The sequence below is a fragment of the Cheilinus undulatus genome, linkage group 14 (genome assembly GCF_018320785.1).
Source record: "Cheilinus undulatus linkage group 14, ASM1832078v1, whole genome shotgun sequence".
Taxonomy (NCBI): Eukaryota; Metazoa; Chordata; class Actinopteri; order Labriformes; family Labridae; genus Cheilinus; species Cheilinus undulatus.
The window spans coordinates 41,664,447-41,687,808 of record NC_054878.1 but is presented as its reverse complement, the minus strand read 5'-3'; the positions used below and the strand labels follow the sequence as shown (position 1 = coordinate 41,687,808).

General features: G+C 38.4%; 1 protein-coding gene across 2 annotated transcripts in view; it reads left to right on the top strand.

The window, feature by feature from the left end:
• Window positions 1–17,320, top strand: part of ift172 (intraflagellar transport 172) — a 67,432-nt gene extending 50,112 nt beyond the window's left edge. For both annotated transcript variants that reach the window (XM_041804441.1, XM_041804440.1), the window contains exons 32-48: window positions 1,698–1,762; window positions 1,909–2,089; window positions 2,807–2,916; window positions 5,089–5,218; window positions 6,043–6,141; window positions 6,308–6,417; window positions 6,702–6,765; window positions 7,200–7,286; window positions 8,942–9,058; window positions 9,593–9,703; window positions 11,224–11,343; window positions 11,554–11,649; window positions 12,054–12,113; window positions 14,339–14,437; window positions 14,772–14,925; window positions 15,088–15,179; window positions 16,555–17,320. In XM_041804441.1, the coding sequence (XP_041660375.1) occupies window positions 1,698–1,762; window positions 1,909–2,089; window positions 2,807–2,916; window positions 5,089–5,218; window positions 6,043–6,141; window positions 6,308–6,417; window positions 6,702–6,765; window positions 7,200–7,286; window positions 8,942–9,058; window positions 9,593–9,703; window positions 11,224–11,343; window positions 11,554–11,649; window positions 12,054–12,113; window positions 14,339–14,437; window positions 14,772–14,925; window positions 15,088–15,179; window positions 16,555–16,644 (1,785 nt within the window). In that variant the 3' untranslated portion in view covers window positions 16,645–17,320. The remainder of the gene's footprint in view (window positions 1–1,697; window positions 1,763–1,908; window positions 2,090–2,806; window positions 2,917–5,088; window positions 5,219–6,042; window positions 6,142–6,307; window positions 6,418–6,701; window positions 6,766–7,199; window positions 7,287–8,941; window positions 9,059–9,592; window positions 9,704–11,223; window positions 11,344–11,553; window positions 11,650–12,053; window positions 12,114–14,338; window positions 14,438–14,771; window positions 14,926–15,087; window positions 15,180–16,554) is intronic.
• The last annotated feature ends 6,042 nt before the right edge of the window (window positions 17,321–23,362 follow it).

Genomic DNA, 23,362 nt, shown 5'->3' with positions numbered 1-23,362 from the left:
AATTGCTTGTTATTGTAACAGTGTAATTTTGTTTTTCTGTACTGCTATGGCAACAACATGATACCCTTGTTAAATAAAGCACATCTGAGATTGAGATTAACCTCTTAAAGCCTGAAAACACAAACTATAGCCAGAAAATTCTAATTTTTTGGAACTGAAATGTTTATTTCTCTTTCTACTGAAATCCAAAAAAATTCAAATTTCCATAAAATTTAACTTTTTTTTTTTTGTATCTCATTTGATACATTAGGTGTTTTTGGTAGCTTATAATCCACTTGAGAGCATTTTTATCATTTTTCATATTGTATTCAAAGGCTTTTTTTTAGTAATTTATGATCACATTGATTAGATAGATGTATCATAAAAGTATGTATCAAATATGATACAACAGACTTAAAGGGGTTAAGATGTAAGTGAGTTATGTGAGTGTTGAAATTGGAGATAAAAAGTCAGTTATGATGATTAAATTTAATGCTGGATAGTAAAAGTAAATGATAGAAGAAGAAATTATGGCATAATACATCAAATTGTGAGATTAAATATCAAAAGTATGAGACTACAGTGAAAACAGTGGGATTAAAAAGAGACCTATCAATTTCAAATTCAGTATAAAAACTGATTAAAAGTCAAAATATTTGCTAAAGCATAAAATTATGGATTTAAGAAGAGGAAATTATTGGAAAAATGTCAAAAATATGGGAGCTAAATCATAAGTTTGGAGATTAAATATCAAAATCATGAGATGAAAATCCTAGTTCTGAGATAAACATCAAAGTTATGAGATGAAATTTGATGAGAGAAAGTCAAATTTAGCAGATAAAAGTGGAAATTTTAAGACAATACATCAATAATTAAATTAAACATCAAGAATATGAGGTTTAAGGTCAAAACAGGGGATTAAACTGTGGAAATTCCAAAAAACATCAATATTAGAAAATTTTATATCAAAATTATTTGATTAAAGGTTGAACTTTTTTTACAGTGGAACATCAGTTTATAAAGTTAGGAAAGGGCATTGAAAGTTATGGAATCAATCAAAATCATAAATATGAGATAAAGTGTCAAAATCATGAGATTAAAATAAAAAAATTATTAAATAAAATTCAAAACAATGGCATTAGAATAATAAGATTTGATAGAAATAAAAAGACTAATAATTTAAAGACTAAATATCAGAATTATGAGATTAAAAATCGAGATATGATGTAGCATCATTATTATAAATTAAAGACTTGAAACCTTTGGAAGAAGATGTCAGATAAAATTCTCAATTCAGGAAAGAAAGTCAAGTTATTTGAAAAGTCCTGATTATGGGGCGCAGACCGCCTCGTGGTTGAGTTGTACCCCACGTAAGTGGGCAGCTCAGGTTCAAGTCCAGCCTGTGGCTTCTTTCAAGCCTTCCCTCCCCACTTTTAGGCATAAAAAAATCAAAGGGATGAGATTGAACGTCAACATTTTGAGTTCAAATTCAAGTCAAAAGTGTGAGATAAAAGATGAAATTATGCGATAAATTCAAACATGTAAGACATCAAATTTTGAGCTTAAGTTCCTCATAATTGTGGCTGTTTTTCTCACAATTCTGACTCAGGTGTTTCTTTATTATCAATGCTTTGCATTTTGTCTTTTTTGTACTTGTAGAGATGGGCTTCCATACCTTTGAGTTTAGATGTATTTATATGTACTGTTGGATATTTCAGGGTAAGTTTCCTGAGGCTGAGGTCGAGTTCATTAAAGCAGGAAAACCCAAAGAAGCTGTTTTCATGTGAGTACAGGCCATCCTAACATAAGCAGCAATAAAGAGAGTAACCACTTGATTTCCTGTTCCTCCCTGTGGATTTTAACTCCCCTTTAAAGTGCAGGTTTGTGATATTTGGTTAAATTTGGTCCCGTGTTTGTGACATGCTCCAGGTACGTCCACAACAAGGACTGGGCCAGCGCGCAGCGGGTGGCCGAGGGACACGATCCAGAGAGCATGCCTGAGGTTCTGGTTGGCCAAGCCAAGTCCTGTTTTGATCAGAAAGATTTCCAGAAGGCTGAGGCCTTCCTGCTCCGAGCCCAGAGACCTGAAATCGCTGTTAAATATTACAAGGTAAAGGATGAGAGCCAAACAGGCTTTAGAAAGAGCCAGAAAAGAGTTTCAGTAACTATAACTTATTTATTTGATATTTTTAGGAAAGATTGATAAAACTTGCTCTGTTTTTCATTTTTAAAGGCTTCATATGCAACATTTTCAATATTAATGAGGCAACAAATCAAATTTCCATTTGTAAATATTAAGGGTGTAAAGGTACGTGTATTCGTACCGTCTCCGTTTGGTACAGGCCTCTCAGAAAGATACAGACGTGTACCAAACGGGTACATGTTGAATGAAGCTCATATACAGACGGAAAACCAGAGAACAACTCACTGTCACACTGTCCTGGCAACCACACAACCACAGCAAATGACAGCAACAGCCTGAATATTCCCAGATAAAATTGTCCTGTTTAGGAACACTTTTTTTCCAGTAAAATACAACAGTGGAGAAAGACAACAACAGTAGCACTGATATTATTCAGCTGGTATGTCACTGACAGCAAATCGTTCAGCGGATCGATCAAAGCATTTGAAGAGTCACCACTCAAACAAGAGCTATAAGCTAAAAATGTGTGCAGGAAAGATCACGTTTATGCAAAGTGTGAATACCAGTGGTCCCAAGACAGAGCCATGTGGCATGCTGTTTTTCACTAAGAAATTTGAAGGCAATGCCTTCAGACTGTATAAACTGTGATCTGTTTGGTAAAGGTTGCTTGTTTGTGTTCATCAGGATGCAGAAATGTGGACTGATGCCATGCGGATCTGTAAGGAGTACCTCCCCAACAAGCTTTCCATGTTACAAGAAGAGTACGAGAGGGAGACCTCCAAGAAGGGAGTCAGGTGAGACTGAGACTAGAAATATAAGAGATTAAAGTCCATGAATAGTCTAGAGAACACTAAAATTTTGATTAAATTTATCTTTTCACTCTTAACATTAAAAAAAGACTAGCTCTTTGAAACATCCTGCTTAAATTCTTTAAAAAATGCTTAAAAAATGAGATTTTTTTGTAGTTGCAACAACATGTGCTTAAAGCTTCAAGGACCTGACTCATAATTGAAGATCAGATGTTTTCTGTTAGATTCTATTGACCTTTTCTGCTGTTATGTTGTAAAGAATCCTTTTTAACATCCAAAAGGGAACCATAAAACCCTTCATACACATTCAGCATACTCTCCCTGTTCACCCTGCAGTATTATCTATGCACAAAGAGCCAGTTTGATGCTTTATTAAAACACAGCTCGTGTGTTATCCCAAATTGAAACTACCAATGAGAAACAGCTCGTTAGCAGGCACAGCAGCATCTACATCCTCCTCCCTCCCAACGCTTCTCGCTCTTTAATGACTCGTGGGAGAAACAACATCAAAAGTTACCAACGGAGACGGATGAGGAAGAGGGTTAAAGCGAGAAAATACTGAATTATTCCTGCAGTTTGCTGCATGAAGATTTCCATTTCCCATAACTGTCATCAAATTTAGTTTGGTCATAGATGATTCCTTTAATGAAATGGGATGGAAATTCAAGCAATAAAAAGAGACTAAACAGGATTAACAGGTAAATATACTCTGTGAATTATAGAAAATGCAAACATGATTCCCTCTGCTGCAGGTATGTGCTGTTATATTTTAAAATATGTTAAATCTTAAGAGAGTAAGGCCTGGATTTGAATATATTTGTCCATGTTTACAACAGCCAAATTTAGGTGTAACCCCCTCAGCAAAATAAGCAAGAAAGATTTAATATCTGTTCAAAAAGTCTTGAAAATTATGAAAGTAGTCAGACCCATTCACTCTGTTTCATTTTGTTATGTTGCAGCCTGATGCTACAGTCGGTTAAATTCATCTATCACATTGTCATAAGTATTACAATTACAGCTTCAAGTCTTTTTGAATATTAAGACTCAAGCTTTGCACTCCTGGATTAGGGAATTTTCTCCCATTCTTTTTTGCAAGGGTTGATTATGGACCATCAGTGGACTGCCATTTTCCAGTCTCTCCTGAGATGTTCGATAGGGTTCAAGTCAGAGCTCTGGCTGGTCTACTTGAGGACATTCACAGTTGTCCCTAAGCCACTTCTGTGTTGTCTTGGCTGTGTGCTTTGAGTCATTGTCATGTTGGAAGGTGAACCTTCAGCCCATTCTGAGATCCTGAGTGCTGCAGGACCGGTTTTCATTGAGGATATCTCCGGAACTTGCTCCATTCAGCTTTTCCAGTCCCTGATGCTGAGAAACACCCCCTCAGCATAATGCTGCCCCCACTATGCTTCACTGTTGAGATGGTATTGGGCAGGTGATGAGCAGTGCCTGGCTTACATAATGTTTAGAATTGAGCCCAGACAGTTCGGTCTTGGTCTCATCAGACTGGAGAATCTTGTTTCTCTCAGTCTGAGAGTCTTCCTGGGGCTTTTTTGCAAACTCCAAGCTGGTTTTGTGGGTTTTGCACAGAGGAGAGGCTTCCATCTGGACACTCTACCATAAGTCCAGATCGGTGGAGGGCTGCAGTGATCTGTTTTTTTGGAAACCTTTGGTGCAGCAGATTTTTTTACCCTTCCTCAGATCCGTGCCTTTCCAAATCATGACCCATCAGTTTAATTTATCACAGGTGGACTCCAATCAAGGTGTAATAAAACATCCCAGCAACAATCAAGAGAAAGGGGAGGGACCTGAGCTAAATTTCAAGTGTTTCTGCAAAAGGTCTGAATACTTATGTCAGTGTGATTCTCAGTGTGATATTTCTTTGTTATTATTTTTAATGGGTTTGCAAAACATTATAAAATTCATTTTGTCATGATGGAGTACTGAGCGTGGATTAATGAGATAAAAAAATGAATTTAAAAGACTGGAACATCGGGCTGCAACATATCAAAATTGAAAAAAAAGTGAAAGGGGTCTGAATACTTTCTGAATGCACTATTTATGTGATGTTCTGATTTTAAGGAAGCCCTGTTATCCATCTCAAGTGAAACCATCTTGTCTGTGCTTCATTATTGATCCTGTGGTTTTTTTGTATTTCAGAGGTATAGAGGGTCTGCTGGAACAGGCCAAGGAGTGGGAGCAGACGGGTGAATACTCCAGAGCTGTGGAGTGTTACCTGAAGGTGAAGGATGACTCTAACACCATCCTGATGGAGAAGTGCTGGATGAAGGTAGGAACATATGCACTGTTAGATCCATGGATGGATGAGAGAATAGATGATAGCCAGCCTTCCCTTTGAGGGTAGAGGTCACAGTGTCACCAGCATCAATAGATTTCCGTCCGGTGTTGAGTAGCAGATATTGTGTGTTATTGATCACAGCGCTGTGGAGATCAGATTGTTTGGAGTTTGAACGGTCGGTCTGATGGTGTCGAAAAAAAAAGGTCACCAAGTCTTGCAGATCAATATGTTTTTTGTCCTTTAGGGAGTTTGATTAAGCAGAGGGAAAGAGAGAAAGGAGAATTAGATGTTTATTCTTCCTGTTTTGTTTGAATAAAGGAGGTCAAAGGGTCAAAATGATCAATATGTGGCTTCCTCTAGAGCGCCTGAATTCACACAGTAGATTTTATAGTAATGGCTTGTTTTTACAGAAATGATAAATTAATGGACAAAGACAGTAGTTAAAGTCCAAACCTCCTCATCTCTGCAAGCATCTCTACAAACATCTGATTATCACAGTATGTTCTGGCAATAGTACGCAGTGAGTACTATGGTCTATTTGTGATGTTTGTTTGTGACTAAAATAAATTTAAGACATGAAAGCAATTAAAGATTTAAAAGCACTGAAACAAGACACAGCAATACAGAGAGAGGGGAACAACAAAAATACAGTAAAAAATGTAAAAAAGATAAAACAACCCAATTTTAATCATATGACTAAGTTTGACCACAACTTGCTCTCGTAGTCCTCCAGGATGTTTACATGCCTGAGGGTGAAGAGGTGAGAGGAGGGTCAAACACAGACCAATCAAAAATATGTATTTATGTGTTTTTAGGCTGCAGACTTGTCCATCAAGTTCCTCAGTAAAGATCGGTCGATGGAGGTTGTCAAGATGGTCGGACCACAACTCACACAAATCAGGAAGTTCAATGCTGTAAGTGAAAACTTAAACACTCACGCATTCATGTGCACATAAAGCTACGTATCGTCCTCTCTAAATTCAAACAGAAGAGAGGGGACTTTAATTTTGGAAGAAATTTAAAGAAGGAAAGTCAGAGGTCTTCTGAATTGTTAGTAATTTTTCCAATGTTGTATTTCAGGCTGCTGAGCTCTACATAAACCTGGACCTCATAAAGGAGGCGATTGACGTCTTTATTACCGCAGAGGAGTGGAACAAAGCCAAGAGAGTCGCCAAGGAGCTGGAGCCAAGGTTTAAACACACAAACATCATACACTGATATACAAGCTGCTGGTGCACAAACACAACAATTACTATAAATGAAAGAGGATGAGACTTTGTATGAGTCTCTCATCTGTTGTAATGCTGTAATTCATTCTTTGTTATATTCTCCAGTATAGAGAATTCAGTCATGCTGAGTACTTCTAGAATCATCTTACTTAAAATGTACTTATAACCTCAGAAAACTGCCTGCACATCAGAAAAAATATCCCCTTATTTCTGTCTGTATCTGAACACTCTGATCCGTCTGTCAGGTACGAGGACTACGTGGACCAGAAATACAAAGAACACCTCAAGAACCAAGGAAAAGTCGACTCTGTACGTACCATTACTCATTAAATACATTTTTTTATTGGGGGAATGATCGCTTTAGGATAATTCTGGAAGTGTTAATTCTAAACAAAATCAGACAATTCTGAGAGAACCTTGGGTTAATCAAACCAATGAACCAGAAAATAAAAGGTAAATCATCATTTTTACTGAAGCAGAAAACATATATAAATGTGAAAGAAGCTGATGAATTCACAATCAAAGGAAATACTCCTGTGCTGTGGGTTTAGGTTAGGAGTTTAGAAATGTGTGTTCCTGACTGAGTAGGAGAAAAAAAAAACATGTAAAAAAAGCTTTCTTTTTGACCTAATGTTTGCTTCTTTTTTAATTTTATACGCTGTTATGGTCTAATAAAGAGTTACTTATTGTTTATGACACTGAAAGCAGTTTTTATGAATGTGTTTGTGGGTATGTTTTTGCAGCTGGTGGGAGTGGATGTGGTAGCAGCTCTGGACATGTACGCAGAGAGAGGACAGTGGGAGAAATGTCTGGAAACAGCCTCCAAACAGGTATTAATCATAACATCCATGAGGACTTTTTCTTGTCATTTTAATGTTTAGTTTGTTAAAATTTGAACCCTAATTTAATTATACCTATGGTACCTTTTGTTTAATCAAAAAAAAAATACTGAACAGTCCATATTAGATCAAAAAGTCTCCACTGATTTCCGTTATACTATCAATATTTGATCATATCACCATTACAACATAAAAACATGTGCTCTGTTATTTTTGGCTACAAATGTTCCTAGAAACCATTATGGAGCATTGTTTAGGACAGTGGTTCCCCACCTTTTTTCCTATGAGCCCCCCTTACTTGTAACGTAGAGGAGCTGAGGACCCCCAGGACTCACACAAACAAAAGGTGACACATGGATGTCAAAAATTAACATTAAATTTAAAAGTTTGGATTTTTCAAATCTATGTAAAATATCCCCACAGGTTTTCTTATCAAGAAACCTTTGCATAAACTATTCATACGTGTTTTATCTAGTGCTGTCAATTGATTAAATAAAATACTAATCAAGTTAATCACATCACATCACATCACTATGCTGTGATTAGTCATGATTAATAAACCCCGGGTTTGGAACCAGTGGTTTAGGATACTGAATGCTAGTGTTATAAATAAATGTTAATATCTTCAATAGGCTTTCTATATTGATATGAACATTTAAGTGTGGCACAAATATGTAAGACGAAATGATTCTGTTTGTGCATGTGTATCAGTTTATTTAAAGTCCCTGTGAAGTGGTAAAAAAATTAGAATTTTAGGTTTGTTGTATGAAAGGCCACTGTGTTATGGCCCACCAGGCCAAATTTCAGTCATGAAAAACATCTCTAAGTTTATACAATTAAGCTTCAAATCATGAAAAAGAGGCAGTAAAATCTGCTTTAGGATGGTGTGGGCGTGTTGTTGGAATGAGCTGAAGCCACGCCCACTCAGGAAAAATACCATCCTAGAACAGAGAGATAGAAGTTGGGGATTAAATTTACTGTTTTCTGGCTCAAATCTCTCTGTTATGATACTTCTAATGACTCGTAGGCCAATGTGGCTGATAGATTTGGTAAATTTATCTCACAATGAACAAAAACACAGCATGTAGCTGGATGTTAACCTTCAATGAAGGCAGTGACATCAGCTAACAACAAATTGTACTGACATGAACTGCTTTGCCCTGCTCAAATTAAACCAATCTAGGAAAGAGGCGAACAACATTCTAACGGTCTAAATCCAAAATTCAGTCACACATAGATCTTAGTGTTTTCACACGTTTACAGCAACCATATTCCAGCATATCTAGTGTGTTAAAACACAAAGTTTGGATTTCACTTTACAGGGACTTTAACCAGATTTGTTTATTTGATAAGAAAGTGTTAAATGTCTTTTAGTTAATATCATCTGCGGATTGGCTGTGTCTGTCAGATGTTTTTTTTCTTTTGGTTACCTTGAATGTGCAAATGTATTACAGGCCTTTAGTTTTCATATATCTACAAAGTGAAGATATTGCTGTTCATTTTTCTTTCAATAAATTAAAACATTAATGATCTGCATCATCATGTTAATCTCATGATCTTTGAGTTGCTGGATACAGTCCACATCACTAGAGGCCATTCAGGCCTGACTTCTGAACGCTCTTTATTCTCCTTGTTGTGTTTTTCAGAACTTTAAGATCCTCCATAAATATGTGGCGCTGTACGCCACACAACTCATCAAAGAAGAAGACCCTGTGAAAGCTCTGCAGCTCTACATTCAACACGGAGCGCCACCAAACCCCCAGGTGAACAAATTCACCCCTTAAGTCTGATCTGTATGAAACATCAGTGATAGGACTTGTAGACAAAAAAAGGATTTAATGTGGCTTTCCGGCAATGGTGATGAGTAAAACACTTCAAGAATAGTTGAGGAGTGTGGCAGAGATATATTTTATTAAGACTGAAAATTTTCAGAATAAAGAGGAAAAAGCCAAAATGAGGTTCAGATTAACACAAAGCAAATATATCTAAAACAATAGAAAATCTGAAAAATGTTCTGGTTGGGCACATTTTGTTCCAGTATTATAACAAAATTGTTATAATAGACTTAATAAACTTAAATTTATGTTTCCTGTCCCGATGTATTTGTTTCAAAACCACAGCAGTGTCTATCGTTGCTGCTCACATTTTCTTTGTCATTAGAACAGCTCCAAAACAATCTCAGAAAGTCTTGTTTCTTTGAGTGTTTCTGCTTTTTCAGAATTCAGCTAGTATATTAAAGCTATAGAGTTTTGTTTTTCTCTCTTGTTTTACCTAAATGTCCCTTTTTTTCCTCCTAGAACTTTAATATCTATAAGCGTCTGTTCCTGGACATCATTAATCTTCCCGACACAGATAGACCAGAGTCTTACCGCACGTGGGCCGACCTCCGTGACTTCCTGCTGCAGCTGGTAAACCCCAACATATTTCTATATTTATACTCTTGAAAATAACAATAACCTTTATTTTTGTAGAAAATGTCTTTTCAAAGTCACCAAGTGCTTCATGTGTTGTTTATGATACACTATATTGCCAAAAGTATTCACTCACCCACCCAAATAATTGAAATCAGGTGTTCGAATCACTTCCATGACCACAGGTGTATAAAATAAAGCATCAATGGGTCGCTCTCAGGAGCTCAGTGAATTCCAGTGTGGTACTGTGATAGGATGCCACCTGTGCAACAAGTCCAGTCGTGAAACTTCCTCGCTCCTAAATATTCCACAGTCAACTGTCAGTGGTATTATAACAAAGTGGAAGTGATTGGGAACAACAGCAACTCAGCCACAAAGTGGTAGGCCACTTAAAATGACGGAGCAGGGTCAGCAAATGCTGAGGCGTATAGTGTGCAAAGGTCGCCAACTTTTGCATAGTCAGTCGCTACAGACCTCCAAACTTCATGTGGCCTTCAGATTAGCTCAAGAACACTGTGTAGAGAGCATAACGGAATGGGTTTTCATGGCCGAGCAGCTGCATCCAAGCCATACATCACCAAGTGCAATGCAACGCGTCGGATGCAGTGGTGTAAAGCACGCCACCACTGGACTCTAGAGCAGTGGAGACGCGTTCTCTGGAGTGACGAATCGTGCTTCTCCATCTTGAAATCTGATGGACAATTCTGGGTTTGGTGGTTGCCAGGAGAACAGTACTTGTCTGACTGCATTGTGCCAAATGTAAAGTTTGGTGGCGGGGGGATTATGGTGTGGGCTTGTTATTCAGGAGTTGGGCTTGGCCCCTTCGTTCCAGTGAAAGGAGCTCTGAACGCTTCATCATACCAAGATTTTTTGGACAATTCCATGCTCCCAACTTTGTGGGAACAGTTTGGGGATGGCCCCTTCCTGTTCCAACATGACTGTTCACCAGTGCACAAAGCAAGGTCCATAAAGACATGGATGAGAGAGTTTGGTGTGGATGAACTTGACTGGCCTGCACAGATTCCTGACCTCAACCCCATAGAACACCTTTGGGATGAATTAGAGATGGAGACTGAGAGCCAGGCCTTCTCGTCCAACATCAATGTGTGACCTCACAAATGTGCTTCTGGAATGGTCAAAAATTCCCATAAACACACTCCTAAACCTTGTGGAAAGCCTTCCCAGAAGAGTTGAAGCTTTTATAGCAGCAAAAGGTGGACCGACATCATGTTAAACCCTATGGACTAAGAATGGGATGTCACTTAAGTTCATATCCAAGTCAAGGCAGACGAGCGAATACTTTTGGCAATATAGTGTATGTTTAAAACCCAATGAAGGATTAATTCAAGTCAATGTAAGAAAAAAGACTAGAAGGATCTGAAAGCTTTTTATATAAATATTCTGAGAAGAGATTTTAAAGAAGAGACAGATGACTTGATATCCAGTCTTGATTATATTTTACATACCAGGTAAAATCATTCCTATAACTGAGTCTTTGTTGATGTGCTTGATTTCAGTGTGAGAACATGTCCAGGTCGGCTGAGGCTAACTCTACTGTACATGAAGACTTTGAACAGTTGCTGTTGATCGCTCATTACTACGCCACACGGTCGGCCGCCAAAGGAGCAGAGCAGCTGGTACACCAAATACTGACACTTGAAGAAGAGGCTACCTTCAGTTTTGTCTTACTTGCCATAATAGGGTGGATTTCAGCTTAGATTAAACACAATTATACACAGGAAATAAAGCGATTTAAAATGACAAATTCAGTCATCCAGAGAAAACAGGTCAGATGCTAAAATGTTGTCATTCTTCCTCTTCTTCTTGTCCTTCTTCTGTATTTTCAGATCAGTGTAGCAGCCAAGCTGTCGGTGTCTCTGCTGCGTCATACTGAGATCATTCCTGCAGACAAAGCTTTCTACGAGGCCGGCCTGGCCTGCAGGGTCAGCTCTTCTTTTACCCTTTGAGATCAGATTTTTTCAATATCTTGAACAAAATGTTCCTTTAATATTTCTGCTTTAGTGTTGTTTGCCTAAAAATGACCCTCTTACCTTGAATCCTGGAGAAGCAGAACACAAAAATCCTTCTTTTCTCCAGGATGTCCATGATGAGATAAACATTTTTAGACGATTGTTTCATTTTGTGAACCCTGATAACAAAACGTGTTCTGCAGCTCCATTGCAATGCCTCCCAGGACAGCTATATTTAGTGTCTTTATGGCTTTTTCAGTGAGAATAAGACGGCATGGGGCATTTGAGAACACAAGCTGAGGACATAAACTTAAGAAGACAGTTCCTTAATCATCTGCTTGAATCAAATGTAATTATTGTTTTTTTAAACCTGTCAGGCTGTCGGCTGGGAGAACATGGCCTTCATCTTCCTCAATCACTTCCTGGATCTGTGTGATGTGAGTAAACATGATGAAATGTCTCAAATCTAAGTTCTACTAAACTTAATTAAGCTTTAAAGGGATATTTCAGTATTTTTGAAGCCAGGTTGTATAATGTACTTGGAAATAGTGGTGGCATCACCCTGTAGTACAATTAATTTAATGAGTTTTAGGTAAAAAATTATATTGGCTCGATTGTACAGAAATCAACATTTCTTCAGCATTTTATTTTTCACCTAGAAAGTCTTTGTGTTTGGAACGATGCTGCCATGCTAGCTTCAGCTTTTTATCCAAGCTTCTCTGAACAGCTGTGAGGGTCCGTGGGCTACTTCGTAAAGAGGGGCAACTGGACTAGACTGATGTTCTAAAAGATGTTTCACCTCTCCTCCTAAAGGCTTCTTTAGCTCTAAAGTGACAGGAGCCAAGAGTTTATAGCCTCTGTAGACCATCCACATGCCAATGATCTTGGTGGTCACTTGAGAGTCTTTGGCAGAGTCGCTGACTCAGTTTCTCCTCAGGTCATGTCCTCAGGGGACTCTTCAGGTGTGCTGGGGCATGATGTTAGGTCCTGTGATCCAGTGTGAAAGCATCGTTTGGATTGCTGATGAAAGGAAATCCAGACTGCATATGATGTAAGGGATAAGAAGAGTCTTAGTCCACCACCTCTGTTCAAAGATGTTTTTTCCAGCTAGACATGAATGGCCTCCTTGACATCCTAGTGTTTTAGTCCTCAAAGGAATGTTCTGTATCCTTTGGATGTAAATGAACAGACGAGTCCTGACAGGATGGGTTGTTTCTCCTGTGTTGGGCCATGTGTTTGTGTAAGTGTGCATTTGATGGTATACGCCACATTACTTTGTCTATGCTTGGGTGTTTAGCCCTTAACATGAGCCAGCCTCTCTCAGGGTGTTTGTGGTTAGGGAGTTTACCGGATCGTTGTGTTTCTGGAAGATCCTCCTGAGTTTTTTTTGACACTCCACACAAGTATGGAATAACAATGCTGTGGCACTTGCTGTTCTCGTCTTAGCATTCTGTTTCTTGGAGAACTTGATGAAGGCCCGCATATAGGTCGTTTCCACCGAGCGGTCTGGTTCAGTATGGCATGCATTTTTTTGCATTTCCATATAGCAAAAGTTGGAACGGGTCCCAAAAAACCAACCCATACCGTCCCACTTTTTGGCACCCTTCATTAGGGGCCCCAATCTTCCCTATCCGTCCCTAAAAGGTGGAGCTACACACACAATAATAGGGGGTTGCACTGATGTCACATCAGCGTGTGAAGTGCTCAGTGCAAACTATTTTGGTGTTCAGCAATACCAAACTGTACTCAATCAAACCGGACCATCTGATGGAAACCCAGCTATCGGTGCTTTCTAGTCCAGTTGCCCCCTTGATAAAGATTAGGATAGCTATGGCCTGGGTGAATGAGAACCTACATGGATTGCTTTCATTAAGTAAACATACTAGGGCCGTCTGTAGCTTGTCTAAATATCAGCCATCAGAAGAATAAAGCAACGGCCATAAACTTACTTGAATGACAATTTCCATTCAGCTCTTCTGGTTGAGGTTGGCCTTTCTAGTTTATCTTCACAAACTAGAAGAAGGTCCATAAATCATCAGCATTCAGTGAGGCAGGGGACTCTGGAAGGTTAGTGATGCAGGCTGTAGACGATTGTGAGCCGCTTTGCTTGATCAAAAATGTCCTACAGAAGTGTTGTGATGTCCCACTCATGACAGCAGCAGCTCTCCAGGTTCAGTTTTGCACACCTACACCACTCGGTAACGTAGGATTTCTCCTGATAACCAGTCTACACTGAAGTTTCTCTCCTCTGTCTTTCTTCCTGCTGCAGAAAATGTTCCTCTGTGTACACCGGCTCATAGAAGTATCCCACAGTAAATGCCATTGCCTCTCTAACAATTCAGAATATTTTGATGTAATGTACAAATGAGCCAAAATTGTTTTTTTTTTTTTTGGCTAATTTTTACCTAAAACTTGTTAAATTATAATTATAATTGTATTTCCCTGCTGGTAGTCCTGTGAACCTGTGAGTCTTCTTAAAGGGGCAACGCACACAAAAATCACTAGATGCTAATACCCCTACTATCGCCAAGCATCTTATACAACCTAACTCAAAAATTACTGAAATATCCCTTTAAATACTGCTATACCTTATATAACTGGCTGTGGATCAGTTAGAGATCTGAAGTCTGTTTTCTGAGTGCTTGATGAATTCTCTACCCAGGCGGCTGATGAGGGGACGCTGGACGCTCTGGATCATTCAGACTTCATCGACACTGACATTCCCTTCGAGGTTCCAATTCCCACCAAACTATGTGTCAACGTAAGAAAACCTTCCTACAAACACATAACTGTTCCCAAAACGATTAGACCTGATCATATTTTGGTTCCAGCCTCCAAAGTTTGAGGATTCTCTGCATTTCTTAATCTTCACTATGCTGCAACAAATTTGCTATCTGAAGGATTCTGTACTTTTAGCCATAAAAATGTGGAAATGCTAGAAAAAATTCAATGATAAGATATACTTAAACTACTACAGCCATCTCAGCGCATTATGATAAAGAATATCAGATGAAAGAGTGCTCCATTTTACTTTCCCCTCCTGTTCTAATTGAAGAATACTGCTATTAACACCAAATTGTTTGTTTGTGTCATAGGACGCTCAGCGAGAGGAGATCCGGGACTGGGTGCTGATGGTGTCCATGGACAGTCGGTTGGCGCAGGTTCTTCCTCGAGACGAGAGAAACTCATACGAAGCCTCGCTGGTGGCTGCAAGCACCGGCCTTCAATCTCTACCCTGCGTGCTCACTGGTAACACAAACACAAAACTCACAAAATGAAGAGTCTACCCTAAATTTGTTTATCTTCTCTTTGACTTTGAAATAAATATATGCCTCAGAATAAATCTTTACATCAGCAGAATAAAGTGCACCTTGAGGATTAGGTGTGACTCTGTGGTGTTGCTGCCTGCAGGTTACCCCGTGCTGAGGAACAAGGTCGAGTTCTCGCCTGTGGGGAAAGCAGCCAACAAAGAGGATTGGAACAAATTCCTCATGGCCACAAAGGTGAGAACAGACTGAGAGGCAGGTGAGTCTCTGCTCACACTGTGGCGTCCCGTTGATACTGTAAATGCAAAATGGAAAACAGGAAACACCCCCGAAGGACAACATATTTACTCAAAGGCTACCCTGATGTAAAGCAGTGTAGTGAAGAGGGAGGAGCTTGGGCTTATCAAGGCCCAATCAGCTGCTTCCAGCTGGTCGGAGGATTTTTATGGCAAATTTTTGTGCTTCTGTGCCACTGATAGCTGAGGCTAAAGGATTATGTTTGGGTTGTCTGTCTGCATGAATATCTGCTCAGACACAAGGATGACCTAATTAGTTTTTTAGGTCAAAGGTCCAGGTCCCAGGGCTTTATGTTTATCAGTAACGTATCAGATTTCTTGGAATTATGGTTCAGTGGGTCACGAGGTCTGCCTGATATAAAAAAAAAAAAAAGATGACAGGCCGTGTTCACCTTGTGTAGCCCCACCCACTTCACCCACTGCAACCGGCTTTCAACTTCCACTCTAGTGTCTTTTCTCAGCTACGGACCGCTGCTGTGAGACACCACCTTTATCAGGATGGAAATACATGCTAAGCTAATGAAGCTAAAGCGAGCATTGTTTGTGTAACTACTTCCTAAACAGTTCCATAAATGTTTTAATCTCAGATTAGACCTTTAACCTTTTTTTTTTTTTTTACTGTTTAATTTATGAAAGGTTGACTAGTCTATAATTTTTGCATTGTGTTTATTTCATGAATGTAACTGCCAGACTTTGGTTATGAATAAAGTTGAGTTGTTTTTTTTTTTTTTAATTCTAAAGCAGGAAATACATTGTACAGGCAAATTGTGTCACTTCCGTCCTGACAGAGACGGCATCTCACAGTAGTGGTCTGCAGGTGGAAAGCATGAGAGCTGCGGTCTGCAGGTAGACCTTTCCATTTTTTCCACCAGTTACTGTGACATCTTCTCACAGAACAAAAAATAAATGATGTAATATATTAATAATAATACAACCCTCATTTCAAAAAAGTTGGGGCACTGTTTAAAATACAAACAAAAACAGAATGCAATGATTGTTAAATCCCATAAACCCATATTTTATTCACAATAGAACATAAACAACATATCAGATGTTGAAACTGAGACATTTGATGGCAGCAAAACATTTAAAAAAATTAGGTACAAGGAAACAAAAGGCTGGAAAAGTAAGTGGTACAAATGAAAAACAGCTGGAGGAGCATTTTACAACTAATTAGGTAAATAGGCAACAGGTCAGTAACATAACTGGGTATAAAAAGAGCATTTTAGAGAAGCAGTCTATTTTTAGTTATCTGCTCTGATTATTTTTGACAACAAAAGTGATCGGCTGTCATTTTTGTCTTTCTTTTGCTACAGACTACTCACAGTCCAGAATGTCAGGACGTCCTGAAGTTCATCGACCAGTGGTGTGGGGGTCTGGGGGCGTCTGGATTCTCCTTCCACTGATAAACAAATTTTTAAAAAAAACACATGTAGAGATTCTTTTACTCTTTTATTACTTTAACACTTGCCTCATCCATCTGCATTTGCTGTTTTCTCTTTTTTATCTGCTACTGTGTCATTTCTGTCATGTGTTCAAATAATTCTAGACATTATTCAGACATTTTAAAGGTACCATTATCTTGTTTTTCCACTGTGTGTTTATTTATTTAGTCATCTCCTCTTTGATTGTTTTAAAATGTCATCTCATATTGGTCTTATTGTTAAGTCTCAAGTCTTTTCTGTACTTCCTGGTATGTAACCCTTTGTAAAATCCCAATATTCTTCATTTCACATGGTCACACTTGAATGAAAGCACACATCAGAATCAGCCTTACTACAAGCCACATATTTAAATGCGCGGATAATGAATGTTACCTTTTCTGAAGACACTAAACCCACATAAACACGTCTGGACATGACTTTCATTGCAGAATGGCATGCTTTAAACATTTGAAAAGTTTGGATTTTTAGAGTTGTCCCTGCTTCTGTTCATGTTAGAGTGCTGAGAAAGACCACCTGAGAGGTCAAAAGAGCTTTATAATTTACACATTATAAATGTACTGTTTCCTCAGTGTAACAGAAGCTGGTGTATCTGGCAAAGCCAGAATGTATTTTGTCTAGTAAACTTAAAAATAAAGAATATTTCCTGCATTTATTCCTTTTTTGTGTCCCTTTTGCTCTTCTCGTTACACAGTTCTTACATAATCTAAACAGTTACACAGTTCTAGGAGGAAAAAGTATCGGCCTGTTACAAATTCTAGCCTTGCTTCATCCCTGCACTCTTGTCAAGAGGCTTAGCTGACCGGCATCTCTGGTGGCTACTGCTGAGAATTGGCAAGTACCTCATACAATCCCACTTCAAAAATACCCAGCTATCCCTGTAAGGGCGCTTTCACACTAGGGCCAGTTGTCCTGTACCATGTTGAATCAAGTCCCCTGCTGCCTGCACTCATTCTGCTCCAAGTCCAACCGGGTCTAAGCACAGATACGCCATCATGTTGCAATATGATACACAGAGTTTATAAGAAGCATAGCCACACAGTTAGCTCAGTGAAGAAATACAAACTGTAACTTTACTCATATTGTGACTCTCTAGCTCCATGCCATTGTTTAGAATAACTGTGTAGATGAATGGTCACATATATTATTTATTTATTTTATCTTATTCATTTATTCAAGGGGACTGTGCACATTAATGAACATGGACATGTAAATGTGCCAGATTTTAGCTATAGGCTCATTTCCATCTGTAGTCCCTGGTAGGTTTATGGTATACATATAAAAGTGTGCATCAAGTATGTTCACAGGAAAATAAAATCAGACAACATACAGAGACCAAACAACAGCCAGTACAATATTATACAAAGACCCACATATAGCAGTACAGAAGGTGGCTATATGATTTGCCTTGAGGAATAAAGAGACCATTGTAGTTGAAGTGCATAAGGCAGATGGATGATGCATCTGTGATACGTCACATTTATGTTCAGCACTTGTGCTTGTGTGCATACATGAGCAATCATACAATGGCGAAGGCCATCTCGTCAGTCAGTCCAAGTGCCAAGGAAGTGTAGAATGCATAAATGGGATAGGGAGCACCAAAACTAGTCAACCAACTTTGACTTTGGGGGTGTTAAAGTGCTTGAACAAAGACCATGTTTGGTGCAGATGCAGAATAGTATATCATGGTATCATCAGTATAAAAATGAAAACAGGAATTAAAGCACTTTGATTATACCCTGTTGATGAAACTTAGAAAAAAAGTGATCCTGGGATTGATCCCTGTGGAACACCCTTTTCCATAACATTGGAGCTAGAAGTGACACCATTTTGCCTGCACGTACCGAGACGGCCTGCCTGCTATCTTTGCAGATACTTTTCTTCAAACATGGTGCTGGACTTGTTTGTCTCCTTCTTTCCCACCCTTGCAGACAGACTTTGCACAAGCGTTGGCTGAACAACATTTAAAGATGTCAGAGCAGATTGGATGGCAGAGATTCTTCTGCGGTACTGAGGACATTTTCTCTCTGAGCAAGGCAGGAAAGATTCAAAGGGACCTTAGTCTTATATCAAATTTTAAACTTACAAATGGAGCAAGTTCAGGCAGAAAACTCAAGCATGCTGATTTCAAAAATCAAAATTACCTGATGAACTTGCTCTAAATTTGACTGTGATTTGAGTTGCAAGATGTCTGGTCTCTCCCTCTACTCTATTGCCTCAAATCAGCTCTGCACTTTTGTTTGAACCCAATTCAATTTTGCAATAACTGTACTTCAGTGTCACAGTAAATAATGTCTGGACAGCATGCTACATGGACTTGTTTACTGAGGGGAATGTTTAACTTGTGAAATTTTGTCATTGGTTTGATTGAGAGCCCCCTAGTGGCAAAATATACATACTGTGTGTTTAAGAAACACGATGGAAAATACTCCTGGTTTTATCATTTGGATGTCTTGACTGGTTCCTACGGACACCCAAGTAACACACCTTATAAACATGTTAAAGTAATGAAATTAAGGTCACAATTTCACTATGATGCAGTGAGGAGACTTGGCCAAGGTGAAAGTTTGTCTAAGCGAAAGTAGACCAATCAGAAAGCCAATAAAGAGTCAAGTTAGAAGCTGCTTGTACACAAAAGACACAAATACAGTGGCATACACTAAAATAAATTATCAATAAGGGCAAAAACATCTGATAAGCTGGTAGAGAAACTGAATGAAACTGATAAAGGGTCGATCTTTATAAGATGATAAAAAGTCAGTGAAGAAATAGAAAACCTCAGCAGGGTCTAGTTATCAGGGATGAGTGACGTTGAAGTCTCATTCACTCGTTGAAGTGATAAGCATGTTTGTTTGCAGTTTTCTCTCCTGAAGTTGTACCTGGTGAGTCTTTACGTCGGTGTAGGAGTCACCTCTCAGTAGAGCAATAATAACCCAGGTGAGTCACAGACAGGCGTGTTTTTTTTTCCTTTAAAAGCTCAGCGCTATTAAACAAGAGGTGTTTTTTTCTTTCCACTGTGTTAGCGTAATTGTTTGGAAGGATATTGCCAATTTCCCTGAGGATTGGTCTGACTCATCCTGCCAGTGATTCAGGACCCTTCTGCAGAAACTCCAACTTCAAGATGCTGTTTCCAAAATGTAACTAGACCAAAATAAGTACAAGAAAGTCTTCATAGGTCTGGAGGAGTCGTGTTACATGTAATAAATGTTAAAATCCTTTGAGAGGTGTATGAAGATCTCTGTAACATTAGTGCTCAGACGGGTCATTGATTTGTTCCATAGACCATGTGTTCATTAATACTGCAAGATAACGGTAATTTAAGGGTTGTGTTTGAGCTCAGATGGCTAACAGAATTAATCTTGTTGATGCTTTTCTGTTTCCTGTTCATGTTTTTGATGCCCTGCTCTGTGTTATATATCTTGTAGTCCAGATAATGCATGCCTGAGCACCAAAACAGTATGCGGACACTGAAATGCAAGGAATTATTTTGACTCACATCTCATTAAATTTGCCGTGCACATCAGGCCTGGTCAAAAATGTTACTTGGTGAATGCATGAAGGACTGAGTTAATTGGTTCAAAAGCACCCCCTATAAATCCTCAAAAATCTTTTACACAAAAGCCTCTTAGACCCACACCCTAACTGTACCAGGAAATCTGCCTTTCTGAAAAAATCAGCAAAAAGTAAATCCAAAAACATCCATAAATTCTTGTAGAGCTAGATCATTCTTTGTCCATAAACAGTTATCCAGCTTAAATGCAAAACTTGGCTCTTTTGGTCCTGACAGCTTGTCAAAGTTTGATTTCCCACCATGTAACAGGAGGTGGTAAAGTTAATCATACAAATAAAAAGCTGCATTAAAAACTATGTATGTGATAAGAGATCACTTTTAAACATAGCTGCACACCAACATGAAATATCTGTTATAGTAAGACGTACTTGTAAGACCCAGTAAGACCTGCATGGGGTAATTTAATTCACCAGTTCCCACCCTGGGTCCGACTTGTAAACGTCTCAGGGGGGACACTTTGGTTCCCGAGACAGAGCTGGAGAACACCTTGTCCAAAAACAGTTATTCAGCTTATATACAAGTATAAAACTCAAGGGATGTGGCTCCAGCAGATTGTCAAACTTTGATGTCTCGCCAAGTAACAGGAAGTTGCTGTCATTAGAACATTCAAATTAAAACTTCTAAAGATAGCGACATAGCAAAATAAAATATCTGTCATAGTGGCAACTATTGGTAGACCCATTAAGACCAGTATGACATGATTCAATTGCCTGCTTCCAAACCTGGGCCTGACCCCAAAAAAAATCTCAGAGAGAGACTTAGTCTGCTCTGAGGTTGACCAAGTTTTTGTTTGGTGAATGTGTGACAGGCTTGTGTAATATGGTTCAGTAGCACCCACCTGAATTCTTCATTTATTTAAAATGTCAGATTTCCTCTTACAGTTGGGGTATGTGCTCAAGAGGCTTTTGTGTAAAATGACACTTAAAATTTTAGTACTAAATTTTACATGTTGAGAAATAAGGTTTAATTTGTGCAATTTTGACATTTTGCAGGAGTTAGCCAGTATTTCTACATAATTTAAAACAAAAAAAAAAGTCAAATTTTGTGTTTCTGAGACTCCTGGTTTAGTTGCTGTTGCATCAAAAAGGTTTCAATTTTATTTACTGCTTTTTGATTGAATTATCAGTTCAGAGATTGTTCCTAATTCTGGTATTTTGATGACCATTTGTGATATATATCTATATATCTATATATCTATATCTATATCTATCTCTCTCTCCCTCTCTCTCTCTCTCTCTCTCTCTCTCTCTCTCTCTATATATATATATATATAAAATTTTTTCTTCTTCTTCTTTTTATTGGTTTTGTGTGAACAAAACAATACAGAAAATGATATACAAATGCATGGTTTCACACATTCAATTATTCTGGAAAAAAAATTATAACTATGATAATCAAAAAATAATAATACAATAAAATGAAATAAAATTGAGAGTCATGCTACATCACTTCTTTCAGTCATTCTCTCTTTTATGAGTTTGTCTTGTTAAAATACTCCATAAAAGGTTGCCACATAGAGTAAAATATGTTTTCAATTGTGATATTTTTACAGAAAAATATCCAGACATACATCATGCGTCTCCTATAAATATATCATGTTGTTACTTAGCAAAGAAAATGTTAAGATATAGTGTCACAGATGACTTAGTGGCGCCTTATGTATGAAGGCAGACTGGCTTAGAGTCCAGCCTGCATGTCATTCCCTACTCTCTCATGCCTGTTTCCAAATCCTATCCACTATCTTCATCTATAAAAGAAGGCATAAAAAGCCTAAAAATAAATCTTTTAAAAAGAAGAATATCAGGATATATTTAATGAAGACTCATTCAGCTATAAAGTATTCAGACATGACTTTTGCTCCATATTTCACTAAACCCAAACCCACAAACCCAAAAAGCCTCTCCATAGACTTAGACTTGCTGATCCACTAATGCTTCCTAATGAACCAGTATCCCAACTGTAATAGAAAATTTTACATTTTAAACAAATGAGCAAAATGAAAATCAAAACACATTTTCCAAAATTTTCTTGATGAGCTAGGAAACACCTTGTCCAGAAAGAATTATTTAACTTCCATGCATAAAATTAGGGATGTGGCTCTGGCAGCTTGTCAAATGTTGATGTCTTCCCATACTGTAATTAAAAACTGCCTTAAAAACTGTACAGGGTCGCTGTGTTCCAGCATTAAGCAGCTGTTATAGCGCCACCTATTGCTAAGACCCATTCAGACCTGGCATGATTTAATTTTTTGGTTACAGCCCTGGGTCTGACCCCAACAGATCTCAGGGAGAGACTTCATTCGCACTGAGGTTGACCCAATGTGTGTGTGTGTTTTTTTTTTTTTTTCTAATTTGGTGGATGTGTGACAAACTCATGTAAGACTGTTCAACAGGGCTCTCGCAAAATCTTCCCAAGGAGGCTTTTTTTTTTTAATCTCAACATGTAAAATTTAGTACTAAAATTTTATGTCTTTTTACACAAAAGCCTCTTGAGCACATACCCCAACTGTTAGAGGAAATCTGACATTTTAAATAAATGTGCAAAATGTCAATACATCTAAAATTTCCTTGCTATTCAGCTTATATACAAAAACTGGGTTTTGTGGCTCTGGCAGCTTGTCAAACTTTGATGTCTCGCCATGTAACAGGAAGTGCTATTTTTCCTCACACAGGTTGAAAATTGCCTAAAAAACTGTACATGTGAGTACAGACCACTTAATAAGATAGCTGTATGTCAGTGTTAGATATCTGTGATAGCACAGATGGGTAAGACCCATGAAACCCATATGGCACTGGTTCCCAACCAGTGCCCTGTGTAAATTGGTTCAATAGCACCTTACCTAACCTTGCAAAACAGATAGATACACCCGTTTCCGTGTTTCTCACTGGCGAATCCATCTTGCAAGGCTCCCGTCTGAACCATTTGGGCCGGTTAAAAAGTGACAGGACCAATCAGCGTCACGGGGCAGTACTTTCCGGCGCTGCAGAGTTGTGATGTAAGCATGCAGCGACAAGAAGCCGGTGCAATTATGGCGGAAGATATTAGCATTGATGCTGCTAAAGCGCCAGTTTTATTAGAACTTGACGACATTTCTTGGTTAAAAGAAGAGCA